This window comes from Lissotriton helveticus, chromosome 10 (genome assembly GCF_964261635.1).
Source record: "Lissotriton helveticus chromosome 10, aLisHel1.1, whole genome shotgun sequence".
In the NCBI taxonomy this organism is placed as follows: domain Eukaryota; kingdom Metazoa; phylum Chordata; class Amphibia; order Caudata; family Salamandridae; genus Lissotriton; species Lissotriton helveticus.
The window spans coordinates 159,911,714-159,928,458 of NC_136071.1; the positions used below are offsets into that span (position 1 = coordinate 159,911,714).

A 16,745-nucleotide genomic window follows, 5' to 3' on the forward strand; every position below is an offset into this window, starting at 1 on the left:
CTGACCAATTGTGTTTTGGTTCTCAAGTACTTTAGGAAGAAACCTGTGAAAGACTTAAAACATTTAGGTTAACAAAATATAGTCTTCCTTAGCTGGCAAGCGAACAACATTTTCAAACAGCTATTTTCACGTGGAATAACATATTTCAATCTGTGTGTGTATGTGTGTGTGTGTGTGTGTGTGCGTGCGTGTGGGTGTGTGTTTGTGTGTGTGTATTAGTTATAATTTACAGGGCAGTAGTAGCTCCTTAGATAGGGGTACTGGCTGTAGACCATGGCAGAGGGCTTTTGTGCTAAGTGGGCACTTTTGTTAGGCTGAATGCTTTCTGGAAATACCTTCTTTCCCACAACCATTGGGGGCAACGTTTTGGTTGTACGGATGGCAGATAATCACACCCTGAGCTCTTTAACAGCAATGTATGACTGAAAGGTGGTGTCCAGACGGTACTAGGGTGATGAGAATGCCCAGAGGCCATGGATGTGGTAGTATAGCTGGGGACAGTGATGGGTTATGGATTACAGTGAGGCAAAAGTTCACATCGGGTGACTGGACTGTGCATTATTGAAGGTCAGGTCTGTTTACTCAATGGCTAAACAAAAGTGAGGACCACAAATAAGAAATTTGGAATTTTTAGTGAGTCCAGAGTAGTCTTTTGCACATCCAGGTACTCTTAACCCCTTTACCACGGCGATAATTTCGCCGCAGTGCGGGTGTTCTATTGTGTGGACGGGGCTGCGTCGGCCAACGGACGTGCACAGCACTACCAAGGTAGTGCTCGCGACCGCCATTGGCCGACGCAGCAATGAACGTGTTAACACAATGTATTGTTCATACAACACAATTCTTGACAGCAAACCAACATATACTGCACAATACTCTTTCAAATTTGCTTTTCATTAATTTTATTGACAATCTTTAAATATGTATGACAAGACGACATGTCCGAGATGAACAGCCTACGCATTTCTTGGGACTTCTTCAGTGCTGAAGAAACACCAAGATCCAGAAGAGTGAGCACAGTTAATAATATTTGGGACAAATGGTGTGCAGGCGGGGTATACCATAACCGTGTGCTGTTGTATTATTGTTTAGTCAATGGGTTTTGGCACCAAGTAGACAGGGGTTGAAGGTCATGTCCGGTGACAAAGCCCAAATGATCATTGCCCTAACTCATGCTCACTAGGTTCTGGGGGCCAGGGAACTAAATGCGTAGCTTGAGTCCATTCGATGTAGCCTTTCACTATGTCCTGTGGGTTCTGGTGTCTGGGGCAGCTGAGTCCAGGGCAATTCAAGTGGAAAATAAAATGCCCACTTCACTCAGTGTCTACTACTGGGCACTGCTGATGTTTTACGCTGTGGGTTCTGGCTACTGGGAAACTGTAAAACATCTTGTGCTAAAAGCCTGCTGCCCACAGCTGTGGTGCAGAAACGTATTGGATTCAGCCTATGGCTGAACTCTAGAGTGAAGGAGAGATGATCAGCTTCAGTGATATCATCAATGATACCATTATATGAGATGTCATAGATGTATTTTGTGATGTATTAGTGATATCATATATGAAGTCACCAGTAGTTCATGACAGTAGGTGAAATAGAATATATTCTTCCTAGTTTAATTAATCTGAAAACTCCGCATTCATCCACCATATAAACACTTTATTATTATTAATGGAGCCACCAATTTCCCAATTGCTTGAGGAACAGCTTGTCTATGCACTTTGTATGAATCCAGGTTGTTATCAGATTAATGTCAAGATCAATAGACTTTTCTTTTTCATATCTGTCCTTTCTGTGCCGTGATCATTATGTTTTACAGGTATCATCTCTCAATACTACATCGCTGTTTTCACAATGAGTCCCTTCAATCATGTAAGGTAGGAAATGTTATTTGATTTGGAATTTCCACCTATGTGTGTTCCTGTTCTGCCCTTACCTGGATGATGGATTGCAGCTCTTGAATTTTAGTCTTCATTATTTCATTTTCCCGCTCCAACTCCAACACTTGTTCCTTTTTGGGTCTGTTCTCAATGTCATTTTTCAGTTTTAAGGACTGGTTTCTCTCCAGTTTACACTCTTCCTCCATTTTATTGAGACGGTGCTTTAGCTGGTCAATCTACAATTCCAAAACATGGGAAAGAAACAGAAAGATGTAAAAGTATTTGCAAAAGTACTTGGACCACCCACACTCAAAACATAGCTGAATAGACAGATCTAAACATTCTAACTGAAAAATAGGCATTTCCTATAGGCAATGCAATCTGTCTGACCTTTTCCATTTTCTAAATTGAGAGATAGAATTTATTGTCACCATCATACTCATTGGTTCATTGTGTACAGAATACTTTGCAGGTATGTGTAGTATTAAAAAATATTAGAAACGTGTTGCTTCCATAATACGTGAAGCTAAACTTTGATACTAGGCTGAGTATCACAAATTTTTGTGTCACATTCTGTACGTCTATTTAATCAAAAGGCCTATGTGGATAGGCTGTGGTACTCAGTGGGACAAGGGTACAGGGTGATGTCCAGGTTTGTTGGGCATCCACGCTTTGTTCAGCCTTTGATCAAGGATCAGGAATGCCAGAAAGTGAAGGTAGCGAATGTGGTGCAGCAAAATATCTGCAAATAACAGACAAAGCCCAGAGTGGTGCCTGAGTTACAATCTGTTTTAGACCAACACTAGTTTCTGTGTTGGTTAAAATCCCTTACCTGTTCTCAAAGGCTGGACATGACAAATTTGATCTGTTGTTAGTGGATGTTTAAAATGATGTTCTATCGCAAAATTCCCCATCTAAAATCCTCCTACAATGCTATCATATCCAGGATATTGATTATGGCTAGATAGCTACTGAAAAAATTGACAGGTAAGTATATATCTACTATTCTTAAATCTGCTTCTATGTACCTTGTCTTTATATTCATCTTCATGATAATTAGATTTGGTGTTCATAACAAGTTTACATATTTAGGTTGATAATACTGCGCTAGTCAATATCCGGCACTCAATAGTGCTGCAGGACACATTTTTGTTTGTTGATATAGAAAAATATGAAAATGTTTAAGACTTCCATCGACTCTAAACTTTATCTTTATAGGTAGTGTTCAAAGCTTGCATTCTGAGCCAGCAGCAGCTGTATTTTACCTAACTGGATTCTAAGTGACCAGATGTTTCTGCACATGAAATTACTGGGTGCGAAAATACTGGGCCCAGTTTTTTTTAATCATTACTGCACCCTGAAAGACCACAGGCACGTTTGGTGATATTTTCCACAAGGTGTAAAATGCCTATGGGAATGTTTGCAGGTGCGGTGAAGGGCCCAGTACTTCGGAACCAGCAGTATAATCCCTAATCTGGGAATTTAAACTCATGTTGCCTGGCATTGGGATGGAGGAAAAGCCCAGAATCTGTAACTCCAGTCCCAGTATATTTCCCCCTTTAATTCCATGTATCTCATAATGGGACCTCAATACCTTCTTTGACATTTATGTTTGTTTGTGTATGGTAACTGGCCAAAACACAACTACAGTTCAAAAAAACATTCTGAACAACAGACATGCAATTTAAATTGTAATTCACCCAACATTAAACCGGGAGCATTTTTACTGCATGCAACAGTTCTTTGGGATCTACTGTGTGTTCATCTGGTATATCTTGGAGACACAAACATCTCATGTTATTATTCACCCTTTTCCTGCATCCCCTGTCCAATGCCGCTCACCTCCAATTGCAGGTCTCGACTTCTTATGACCGCCATGTTCTTCTCCTCGCTCAGCTGGGCATACCGCATGGCCAGGTTGTAATTGTCATCCTTGACTTTAATCAGCTCATCATTGTAGATGTTCTTCTCTTCCTTCATCTTGTTGTACCTCTCCTGAAATGTAAGCAGCTCCACATTGACAAGCTTCTGCTGCTTCCTCTCCTCCTCCAGCTTTTGTGTCTTGGCCAGGAGCTCACACCGCTGCACATCTTTGGCCTTCACTTGTTGCTGCAGCTTAATGACCTCGTTCATGAGGAAATGGGTGAGACCCTCATGTCCTTCCTCAACTGGAAACAAAAAAAAAACTTTAATTTTTACAAAGTGCAGCACTGGAAACAACAAAAAACGTTCTTTAATTTTTTTTAAAGTGTAAGCATTTAATGATTTTTTTTAAGCCAAACACAGGTGCTGCTGATTGCCAAGGCTGTCGAATACCAAGGTTGCCAACTCTTGTTTTCTTCTCCTCACTCTTTCTTCTATCACTCCACACTTTGAATTTCTATATCTCAATCTTGCTGTTTTTGTCTCATCCCAGCTTTCTCCCTTTGTCACTGTTTTCTGTCTATCTCTTCCTCCTTCATCTCTTTTTATGCCTTCCTTCCTCTTGCTCCTGGTGATTAAAATATTAGCCCCTGTCCCTAAATATCAGTGCCAGTGTCCACCCTGCAACCAGAGGCACACATCAGGCACTAAAGAAAACCCATATTAGCCATTTATATAGAGGCGGGAAAAGGAAGTAAAACAGCTTTCCAATCCACACATATTCATGCTCACATTGACACAAAACCTGAAGTGGTTTCACTACTGAATAGAAAATACATGTAGAGGGATTGAAGGAGGATGATGGGAATTTATTGTGAGGCTAGTCTGCCTTCATCCTTTGCTCCAACACACACCTTCTGATATTGCTACTCATTCATCTAATTGAAGGCTTAGCTTCCTTCTTGTCTTTTTTGCCACTTCACCCTAGTTTCTCTCTTACATAAAAAGTCTATGAAATCAAAGAGATAACGGGGTCTCCTTATGAACTGAGACAGCAGGGAGTCGCGACACACTGAGCAGTCGGCGAGTCCAGAGAAATTAGCAGACAATATACATTTTAGTTGCCTTCTGAAAAGGGATGTAGTTTGAAATGTCATTTGTCGCGTCAGACAGTCCGATGACTTTTAAGCTAGTGCATGAAGGAAATCCTTCGACTCACTGCCAAGCCAACTACGCAAATGAGTGATATTTGAAATCACGGTGGAGTAATTCTCCCTTCCTAGTTAGGTCCATACGTCCTGGAGGTCTAACATAACTGATTTCGAACCTCTGTTGTACCAACCAAGAGTTCAACAGAGCACCCTAGTAACAAGCATGTAAAGACCCACAATGACCTCTTTATGAGCTGAGACTCTGGGTCTTATGTGGGCTTGGAGGTAATCCTGCCTCCTCGCCAAGCGGGGACGTAGGTCATGAAGACCGTCATCCTGTAGTAAAACCATCCTTCACATTTAGAGATCCCTGATTTCCTGACTGGGCTACTGCTGTGAATGGGCAGCAAATATGAGTGATATTTGATCCACATTCAATAGAGCAGGACGACCGTCACTGTGACCTAGTGGTCCTGCTGCATAAGAGGTTTCTATTGATGGAGGCAGAGAAGGCTCAACCACTGGTTTTCCTGTCTATATCAGAACTACAGGAACTGCAAATTTGGCGGGGTGGAAGGATCGCTGGCTTCAGGCATCGCGTCTATTCATCCAGATCCCTTTACCCTGCTTGCCATTACAAGTTTTTTAAGGTTAGCATTGAAATTAAGAGAGACAAGAGGATCTGTGGAAAGGAGTGGGGGATAGATGGGGGACCATTGAATTTTAATGAACTGTAATGAATACTGTTGTGCCCTTTTTAAACTTTTCTCTCTGTATAGATGATTAGATTGGGTGTATCATTAGCATTTTTAACTCAACTTTTATGGTGTTTTGTACAATGCCGAATAAAGGAATTTATCTATCTATCTATTCATCCAGATTATAAATGACGCCACTTGTTGCATAAAAGTCGGGCCCTCGGCTGTGATCTTCCTTTGATAATCATGAATTTATTAACACAAAGTCTTATACAAGCCCAGATCATGGTGGTCGTGGACAATCGTGGGTAGAAGTTGGGAGGGCACACACATTCACGTGGGTATGCATAAATACTTACTTAAGAACCAATCCGTTATGAGCCTATTAAGTAATGATGTGAATTGCCAGTGCACATTTGGCACATTCTCATTATGATTGGAACAGTGGCGTAAAATTAGTCCCCGCATCCTCTGCGGTGCGGGGGGCCCACGAGCTCCAGGCCCTCTGGCACTGTTCACTGAGAGCTCCTGACTGGGTCCTAGGAAAGGGTGTCTGCGTACTTTGCAGGGGGGCCACCACAAGTTTCTTTACGTCACTGGATTGCAATGAGCACATTTTTCTCTTGCTCCACATGGGCAATTTGCATGTTAACATGACTGCTTAATCAATTACGAGGCAGTCAGGGTCAAACTGGAAACAGCAACCAGCCCTGGTAGATTGCAGTCCAACCGGCTCTGGGAGCGGGGTGGGGATGGGGGGGGGTGGTGGTAGCGAAAACCACTGCTCCCGCTTTTGTTACAGAGGGCCGATATGCAGCACTGCTTCAAAACCGGCCTCTGTGGGCACAAAACTGTCCCCCACCCCTCCAGCCCACAGGGGAAATGCCCGCTCCTCATTACGGCCAGTCCAGCCATGCATGCAGTACACACAAATGTTATGTGAACGCACCTCAACAATTCTGCTTGACAATTATCATGTGTGTCAATTTTAGCAGACACACAAATCCCACTTTAAATTATTTCGATGAGCATAAGGGCCACACATTTTTATTTATGTGAAACAGTTGTGTTTCAAGTAGTTATACCAAAAAATATGGCCAGCATTTTTCAAGAAAAGAAAAAGATTTTCAAAATAATACATAATGGCCATTCATGATATTAAGAAACCCACTTCCAAATTCCATATCATTTCTAAGAGAGTAATATCTAACTTGGTCAAGATGACGGACACACAGATAAATGAAAATAGGAGTCTCTCTTTCTCAAATCTAGGAAATGCCAGGAAACTGAAGACTAAAGAATGATGGGCCTTAATAATAGTTTAGTGGGTGGGTACTATGCTGTAAACGTGACGGATATCTGTTGCCTTACTGCAAGTGCATGATATACTGTGGCATTTGCAACAATGTGGACAGGATATCCGTTACTTTTGCAATGGCAGCATCCGCCAAACTCTAAATCATGCCCTGTGATAGACAGAAGAAACAAGCCTTGAGATAACAAATAGGGCTCAGTTTAATTTTAAAGAACACATTCCTTCATTCTTGCAATGCTGTAATCAGTGCTGTCCATACGCAGGCTGCAGTATCTTAAGTGGTTACTGGAGGAACTCTGAGTCATTGCTGTAGCAGGTTGCTGTACCTTGCTAGATGTCCCCCGAATCAGTGCTGTAGGTAGCAGGCTGCTGGAGTAGCACAAGCTAGACTCCATCATTTACACATTATCAATGCACAATTATGCATTTCTATTTGACATCATATTTACTTCGTACCTTAATAATATTAACACATGAAAACATTTAAACACATTCATGAAATGTAATATTGAGTGACTGAAGCATTGTAAACGCATGCACTAATGTTCAGTTTAAACCTGAAGATGTATTTTTTATTCACGTTTACAATTATACTTTAATTCACATTTGCATATATTCTAAAAGACCTACTGAAAGTGCAATCATATATATTTTTACTCATGTTTGCATTTGTTCTTGAGTTACAAGTATAACCATGTATTTGAATTCCTCTTTAAATGTTTAGTTATAGTTAGCCTGACCAACGGCCTTTATTCTGAAATGTATTTTGCTTGGTTAGCTTGTTCTTTCTTTTGCAGGAGCGACCTGAGAAGAGAAATCGTGGCTAGAAACGGGAGGACTTAATTGGCAGTTAAAACCTTCTATTCATCGCATATCAGGAACATGGAATGCTCAAGGTTGCAGTAACTGTTTCCTGTGGGATGGGAAAGTCTGGTAATGTTGCAAATGCATACCATGAGAAGTGAAATGATTGCTTCCTGGTGGAGTGGGAAGAGATATGATTGCTGTTGAAGTTTGTTGGGTTTAATTAATGTTCACGCTTTAGAGCAGATTCCCTTAGACTTTGAGGGGTACAGAACTCTCCGCTTTCTTAATTCTTGAAGCTTCATGCTAAACGGATGTACGTCATTACGACGCACACTTTTACAACGCGTTCCATTATAACGCGGTTGTAACAACGCAAGTCGTTACAACGACTTGCGTTGGGGGGGGCGCAAATTAAAAAAAATTTATTTACTATTCCAACACCAGTCCCCGTGGATAGTAGGGAAGGTGTTGGGATAGTAAATTAAATGATTTACTATCCTTGAGCGCCCCCCAGCGCAATTCGTTGTAACAACTTTCGTTGTTATGACCGCGTCGTAATGGAACGGCGTTGTAAAGGTTGCGTCGTAAACGTCCCATACCGTGCTAAACACTAATTCCAATTCTGGAAGGCTTCTACCGGAGTTCTTACTATGCTGATACCTTCTTGCATTTCTGAATTTCCTTGACACCCTATTCTAGGAACCATCCTTACTCTCAACTTAAAGTCTTTATTAGATGAGTTTAGAACTTATTCGTGTTTAGGAGAGAGAATCTGAGTTTCTTTAAGGAGCACCTATTTCAAGTTTTTAGTTGTTGTATTGCCGTGGCTGTGATGATCTCATAGCTTATTCTACTTAGACTGAACCTTTTGTGGTATATCAGTTTAGCAGCTGTAATTCTGTATATTTTCTTGAAATGCATAAATACTGGTATGATTATTAATTGAAACTATAACTACTTAAACTCAATTAAAAATTCCTGGTCCTTATTGTGGGGCCAAATAAGCTTCATGAAACAAGAATTGTTTTATTATTGCTAACTCCCTTTTCATCTCAATCAACTTAAAAAAGATCCATCTGAGATTGTAAATCACACAGCTGCACACTCTCACTGCTGTACCTTACTAGATCTCCCCTGACTCATTGCTGTAGCAAGCTGTTGTGCCTTAGTAGATGTCACCTTAGTCATTGTTGTAACAGGCTGCGGTACCTAACTAGCTGTCCCCGATTCATTGATATAGGAGGCTCCTGTACCTTACTAAATGTCCCCCAACTCATTGCTGTAGCAAGCTGTTGTACCTTACTAGATGGCTTTTGGGTCACTGCTGTAGCAGGCTACTGTACCTTACTAGATGTCCCTTGATGATTCATTGCTGTAGGAGGCTCCTGTACCTTACTAGATGTCCTCCAGTTCATTGCTGTAGCAGACTGCTGTACCTTACTAGATGTACCCTGATGTATTGCTGTAGCAGGCTGCTGTAAACACACACCTTTACTAGAGGTCTCTTGAGTCAGACACAAGTCCTATCTGATGCAGGCGGAAGTTCCTTTGGCTTACAGTAAAAATCCCTAGAGTCAGACACAAATGCTTACTGTTACATGCCAATTTTACAAGAGGTCCCTCTAGTCAGAGATAAGTGCTTGCTATAGCAGGCTGCAGGACCATACAATGTTCCTAGGGGACCCCTAGGACTACGTTCCTAGGGGTCCTGTAGGCTCTCACTACCGCGCCTTGATCTCAGGATAGCAGATAATTAGGAATAGAGCAGAGGTCCTTGAATGTTTCCTTTAGGTGAAATCTGAAAGGAACAATGGCAATAAATCTAAACTGGGCCTTCATTTGAGCACGGCAATCATAGAGCGGGAGTGGCTTTACCTTATACATTTTCATATTGTAATGATTTATGGCTGTTTTGTGTTATCTAAATAAATATCCCAATGCTAGGTTTTAATTGTGGTAGGCATTATCAATGCTCTCACTACATCTGCTCTATGTTTTAGGAAGATATCACTCATATTCATTTATTTATTGTATAACTTGTATGTGACATCAAGAACAGCTCTTCAACGGTTGTCTAGATCATGCAGGACACCAGATACCAGTGTGATGGAAGCAAATAAGGAGGGAGGCAGGGATGGATGGACGAGCAAGGTGGTGAACCAGGGATAATAAGAAACGATAGAGCAAAAGAAGTGATGAGACGAAGGGAGAAGAGGAAAGAAACAGATGAACGTGTGGATTCACGATGGGACATGGTAGCAATTAAAGGGAGAGATGGTGGGGCACTGAGAAGCGAGGATGATGTGATGAGGCAAGTCAGCAGCAAGGGAGACTAGGAAAAAGAGTACCACTTGAATCCCTGCTTTCTCACCGAAATCAAATGCAAACTGCAATGTGACCATGTAACCTTCCATTATGTTATCTTCCTTGAAAAACAGTCCATCCAATCAAAGGTAAAACGTTAAGACTACACAGGTGCCAGTGGCTGAAGTGGGATGACCTAAATCCACTCTTTTTGTACTACATAGGATTTGTACCTATTTTTATTGCAGTAGTAGTAACAGTAGGTCTCCCCTACTGTTAATGCTGTCTTTTATGAGATCGAGAAACACTTTGGATGGTAGGTATCTGGGAGAACGGATATACCATGATGATTCACACAACACCTAAGCTGATGAATGAAGCCACCATGACAAGAGCAGAGAATATGGGTGAGACTAAAAAAGATTGGTGTGAGAGAAGAAAAGTGACTGTGTGCCTGCAAGAAGAGATTTAATGGGAGAAGTAAAATCAAACCACTCTCCACATTTGTTTTAGATGCCTCTACTTTCTAGAGAAAAACATTGTAATATAAAAGATCTTTTAATAATGCTAAACATTTACCTATGGTGAATACATTTTATGTTTTTTTTATTTTTTAAACTGTTTAAACCAGGTGAGTTATATTGTGTAACTAATTGATTATAAGGAAGTGATCAATTAATACATTTTACGATAATTTAGTACTTGAGTGTACACAGGCTTTTTAATATTCTGATTACAATTTCCATACTTGACATAATTTTGAGACATTTGTTGAAAACCATTTGTCAGAATAAAAAGGCATGTATATGTGCCATGTTATCAGTGCATATCGGCAGCTATCACACCAGGCCAGGAAATAGGACACTCACCCCTTATGAAGACAGAGGGACCTGAAGATTTGGCAATCTTAGCTCCGAGTAATCAGGTGGAACCATTGGTCATCCTAGGGCCCAAAGGCCCAAGTGACCATATACCATATATGTATTATAGACGTATAGTTGATATCTGCAGAGGACGGCACCACTGTGGAAAAATCCATTAACAAAGCCAATAGGTCTGCCTTTCAACTTAAAAAGCAGATCTGAAGAAGAAGAGCAGCCAGGCACCCTGGGGCTTATTTACAAGACCCTTGAGCCACCGGTGCGTCACTTTTTGTGATGCACCAGAGCCGCATTTTGCTTCCCATAATTACAAGGACAGGAAAAGCCACCCTGTGTGACACATTTCCAGATTTACGATTGTAAACCTGGAACTACGTCTGAATGCCAGGGGGCTTAGGGAGGCGCAACAAGGAGAAATGTATTCATTTCTCCTAGTTTTTTCCTCTTTCTATGTGTGCTGCATTCTGCAGCACACATAGAACAAGGAAATCACCTCTTATGATTGTTTATGTACAGAAGGTGTCCTTCCTGCACATAAAAAAACATTTTTAAAAAATTACGTTTTACAAGTTCTATGTGTGCTAATGCAGCACACATAGAAGTTGAACAACGCCATTTCAGATTGTTTATGAGCAGGAAGGCACCTTCCTGCACATAAACAATCATCCCCTTAATGCAAGCATCCTTGCACCATGGTGCAATGGTGCCTGCATTGGCGCATGCCAGCTAATTGTGCGTCAGCACAGGGGAGAGTAAAGGGATCCATCATATCCTTTTAGACATGACGCGTCCGTGTGCTTTGAAAGTGCTGCAGCGTGGCGCAGCCAAAGGGCTTGCGGTTCCGTGCTGCGGCATTTTCTAGTAAATGAGGCCTTCTGATTTTAACGTGAATACCTGGCAGGAGCTGGCACAACAGCATCACAGGAGCCACTAGTGATGCTCGATATGTGACCAGTAGCTTGGAAGCAGCAGAAGGCGAGCCATGAAAATGCTTCTGGGGAACCTCTGGGTGTTCTAAGCAGGCAGGAGCAGCACTATGGGATTACGCCATGTTGCATGGGTGACATCCACCGTCTACTGTAAAAGTGGTGCCAAAGAAGAACTACGTTTTCTCCTCCTCCTCCCTAAAGGAAAATGTACAACAAATTTAAACATCTATAAAAAAATAATAATAACCCGGGGGCTGTGATCGACAACCCACAGAGCCAATTCCTGCAGGCAGTATGCCCAAACAATGGCTGAAGGGGGCTGATGCAATGTCCACTTTTTTTTTTTTTACTTCTCATGATAGAGAATTAATGACATGAGGTCTTCCAGAAAGCTAAAGTCTACCCAGACCTAAACAAAATAGCCCCATTTCTGGACAAAACAATACCCCACCCAGATCCAAATATCAATAAGCAAGATAATCTACGAAGGCTTTTTTCAAACTGACATGACACAGAGTAAATCGGGACCTAAGTCCTCTGCTCTCACATCCTCTTTTACACTTGTCGCCAACACACAAACATGTTTTTGCTTTCATTTTGCACATTTGAGGTGTGCTGCATCATGTTGTTTTGAAATGATACGGTCTAATATCTTTTCACTTCTGAAAACGGCACAATGCATGGGTGGTCCACGCGCGTGCTGTCCGCTGCAAGCAACCGTCTGTGACTTCAAGAGGGGACTTGCATGTAGCAAGTGTGTGCGCGTGTTATCGCACGTGCTGCGTCCATTCACAGGGTGTATTATACTTAAATAAAGCCGCGAGCAAATACCACAAAGCACGTCTCGCTTTGTCGAGGATAGATGCAAACAATGAAGGTCGAGAAAGCTAATTCTGATAGTCTAAGGTTTTATTTAGAATTCTGCTACCTGCTGCAAACAAAAGTATCACCTAATGTGACACAGAGTCTTGGAATCTACAGTGGCCAATGGGAAATCGATATGCAAAAAGCATTTCTCTTATTGACGTACACAAGAAGCGAAGGTCTAGTGAGGCTCTGCAGTCCACTCCTTGTTCTTGCCCACCACCAGGTCGATCTGAATTTCCAGATGCTTCTTTTTACAAGCATAACACATATGGGAAGATGAGAAGAAAGTTCTTCTTCTTTTTGGCCCTAACCTACCCTACCCTATATCTCTATATTCTATTTTTTTTTTTATTATTTTCAATCTAGAACATAAAACAGAAACCGCAGTTGTACATAAAAAAATTAATTAATCAGTCAATGCATATAATAAATTGGCTATAAATAATAATGTAGAGTTAAAATGACAATTACGCGTATGCATTGATAAATAATTAAAAAACAAGCACATACAATAAATACAATCATGGTATCACATCTCTCCCTTCTAGATTTGATTGACCTCGTGTCTCCTGACCTGAAGAGGATAATTCAGGATACTCTTTTTTTCTATCAAACTCCCCATTTCATGGTCCCCCTAGAAGCCCCCCAACATTTTTTCCAAGACCTGTGGGCATGTTTATTGTTGTTGGCACAGCGCAGCAACCAAAGTTGCTGCTTTAAATTGCACAAAGGGACGTAAGTGACTCAGAGCCATATTCATTAAAATACCCTGCTGCTGCTTTCATCCCATGTCCTGGTGCGAAAACAGGCTGCCTAGCCCCACGAACAACCTTTGCGTCATGGTCTCCACATTAGCACCTGCTTCAAGGAACCCTAGGGCATATTACCAACAACTAGCGATATTTATCGCTAAATGCGCTTAGCGACTTTTTTTTTACCGCTGCCTATCGCTGGATATTTTAGCGGAGAAAACATGCTATTAGCAACGTTTTTCTCCATAGCACTAAAATATCCAGCGATAGCGGCGTAATGCGAAAATATCGGTGAGAATATAGCGATATTCTCGCATTAGCGACAAAATACTCTTAGCCATGTTATCCACCTCCCATTGGATAACATGGCTAAGAACTGGTCAGAGCAGGCGGTAGTTTTTGGCGATAGCGGGAATATTTCCATCGCTACGCCAGCCTTGTGAATACGCGATAGCGACGTTATCGACTGCTTTCAGTCGCTAACGGGTTGCGTACGCCCACTTTGCATTTCATTAGCGATAAATATCGCTGAAATGCAAAGTGGGCCCCAAACCGCTCGCTATCTCCTTCAAGCTGTCGCTAACTGCTGTTAGCGACAGCTTGATAATAGGGCGATAGAATTTTCGCCGCTTAGCGGCCAAAAACCGCCGCTAAACCGGTGAAAACTGCCTATCGCCCAGCTTGATAATATGCCCCCTTTATTTTAGATGCAAACCAAGTCTGACTATATTAGTAGATCAGGCTTGCATGAAAACCTATTGATGCATGCGGTGTAACGTCCAGGTTCCACCCACATAATGCCCCAGAGATCCAAAATGCTGCAAAGCAGCACAAAACACATTTTTTTTGCGGCCGGAAGTAAATATCCTGCCAAGTACACCGTCTGCTTTAAATTACTTTGCACAACTTGCACTAGCACACACAATGTCGGCACAAACCCTTAATACATCTCCCTACTGTTGTGAGTAAAATGTGTACTCCATCTGCCTTTGCAGCTGTAACCCTCACATGTTCTTATGTAAATCCTTGCCCCAAGTCAAATGTTCTGTATCCCATTGGTGGGAGGTTCATGCTGCATAAATATTGCACATAAAATAAAATGAAACAAAAAACAGCAACTGAACTCACCAACGATTGTTGAAAATCTTCGCGTGGGCTCCTTTCCAGTCACAAGCTTATAAAGCTCTGGGTAGTAAAATTCGAGGCTCTCCAAGAACACAACGTAGCCCCGGTGGCCTTTTGTGTGAAGGATGTCCAGCAAGCGACCTGCAGCAATAAAAAAACAGCACAAAAAGAATGAATATAATTTGGACAACAACAGGCCACCTCAACAGGCCAATAAGGTGCACCTCGGTACCTTGATACTACACCGCGGACTATGACATCGACCAAGACCATAATCGTGATGTAACAGTGCCTCGACTTGGCACTTGTGTTCAAATTACTATGGCTTGAATTAGTTTCGTAAATTTGCTCATGTGGAATAAACAATAGGTACATTGAACGGTCATGGCAAATGAAATTTTGGGCTTCAGTTGTGTTTTCCACACAGTGCGTATTTTTTAAAAATATAAGTGCTAGGGCCCTTGTCAGAAGAACACTGCAGCTTGAACCACCCATTGGCCCTGCCAGCGCTGCCAATGTCGGTATCAACACAACTCTTAACCATTCCACTCCTACAAGAGTGACAATTGAGACTATTACAGGCCCCCAAAGCTATAAGAATGGCGTAGGCGGTAGGGATTAGTTACTTTCAATGTATATTGAATCGATAAACAATTGTGATTGTGCGAATCCCTAACGTTGACAAAGAGTGCCACCATGTGGCAGACTGTCATAAGTGCCGTGTTGACAATTAAGTGCCGGTTCCGAGCACCGGAAACCACTGGCTCAAATTAATCACTGTTTCCACATAATTATGAATTCACTGCAATTGTGCCATGATCCACCATCTGCTGAAAAGATTGAAGATGTCAGCAAAAACAATTGTTTCTGGCTTAAAAGGACAAACATATACCCAAAATATTGCCAACTGTGAAGTGGTACTGCACAGTGGTAGACCCTTTACAAAGGTTAACTGGTCATCATTCAATTGCTTATTGCTGCATTCAGGTGTTAAACTGGTTTGAGTGACGCCTGTCCAGGCGGTATCGATGAGTGTTATAATGACAAAATACCAAACTAATACTCCCATAAAATGCTGCACTATACTGCAAAATGTGCATTTTCTTTCTACATAATTAACACTTCCCTGCAGCATAATCTATTCCCCATTGCTGCATAATTAAAAAGTCCATAGTCATAGGAGATGTTCTGGTTAGTTGCTGAAATGGGGGTCAACGTTGTGACCTATGTTTGCTTAACCAGTCATTTTTTGAAGCAGTTGAGGAATGTGTGCATCTTTTTCTTATATAGCTAAAGTGTAAATACTCCGCAGTGAGGGGTTTACAAGGGCAATGTACTTTTTAATGTAAGCTGCATTACTGATTATGCTGTCTGGATTGATCGGGATGGGTGTGGATGCGCACTGATGTTCCGCTGGCACGTCTGGGGGGTGGGGGGCAGAGTTAAGGGTGGGAGGGGGAGTTTCAGGGGGGGGAGAGGGTTAGCCGAGGTTTAGCAGGTTGAACGGGTGGAGATTGTTGGTCAGCAATGCAGAAGAATAATTACTGATCCTACTAGACAATGTGTGTGGGGGGGGAGACAAGGAGAACTGGAAAGTAGCATTGCCATTTCACGGACGCCCAGATGCTACGGAGTCATGCTGTATCTCCTTACACGAGTTTTCATTTACGGTTGCGCCGCTCGACCTCCGGGGTGTGAGCTAAACGGCTGTGTGGAACAAGTACAGGAGACTAATGGGTTTACCGGGCACCGAGGGGATTGATGCTAATGCTTTGTTTGTACCACCTACTTTGCTGCAATAAAAATATATTTACAAAAAAATTACTGATTATGCTTACTTCATAACATTGAACAATAAACTGATTATTTAGCACCTGGATACCTCTCAGGGTGAAAGTATGTTCTCCATGTTGTGTTATGTTAATAATGTCTTTGTACGTCATTGTAGGTTACTACATCCCAACTAGGCCTAGAAGATGCTGGAGTAATTCACATAATTTTGTGAATTCCACATTTTGCTTGTTTTTGTTTTGTGGGTGTGTGAGTCACTGTATTGGTCTGTGAATGGGTGTGTCAGTGACTGTGGATGTGTATATAGCTGTGTGAGTGGGTGTAGGAGTGCCTGTGGCTCAGTGAGTGGGTGCATGAGTGTCTGAGTGGGTCTGTGAATGGATGC

At 41.8% G+C, this 16,745-nt stretch overlaps 1 protein-coding gene across 5 annotated transcripts in view; it reads right to left on the reverse strand.

Moving 5' to 3' along the window:
* The window catches only part of CARD11 (caspase recruitment domain family member 11), a 1,114,500-nt gene that overhangs the window by 400,647 nt on the left and 697,108 nt on the right, over nucleotides 1-16,745 (reverse strand). For all 5 annotated transcript variants that reach the window (XM_078664998.1, XM_078664996.1, XM_078664999.1 and 2 more), the window contains exons 3-5: nucleotides 14,573-14,710; nucleotides 3,720-4,045; nucleotides 1,934-2,113 (exon numbers count right to left, since the gene is read on the reverse strand). In XM_078664998.1, coding sequence (XP_078521124.1) covers nucleotides 1,934-2,113; nucleotides 3,720-4,045; nucleotides 14,573-14,710 — 644 coding nt within the window. The remainder of the gene's footprint in view (nucleotides 1-1,933; nucleotides 2,114-3,719; nucleotides 4,046-14,572; nucleotides 14,711-16,745) is intronic.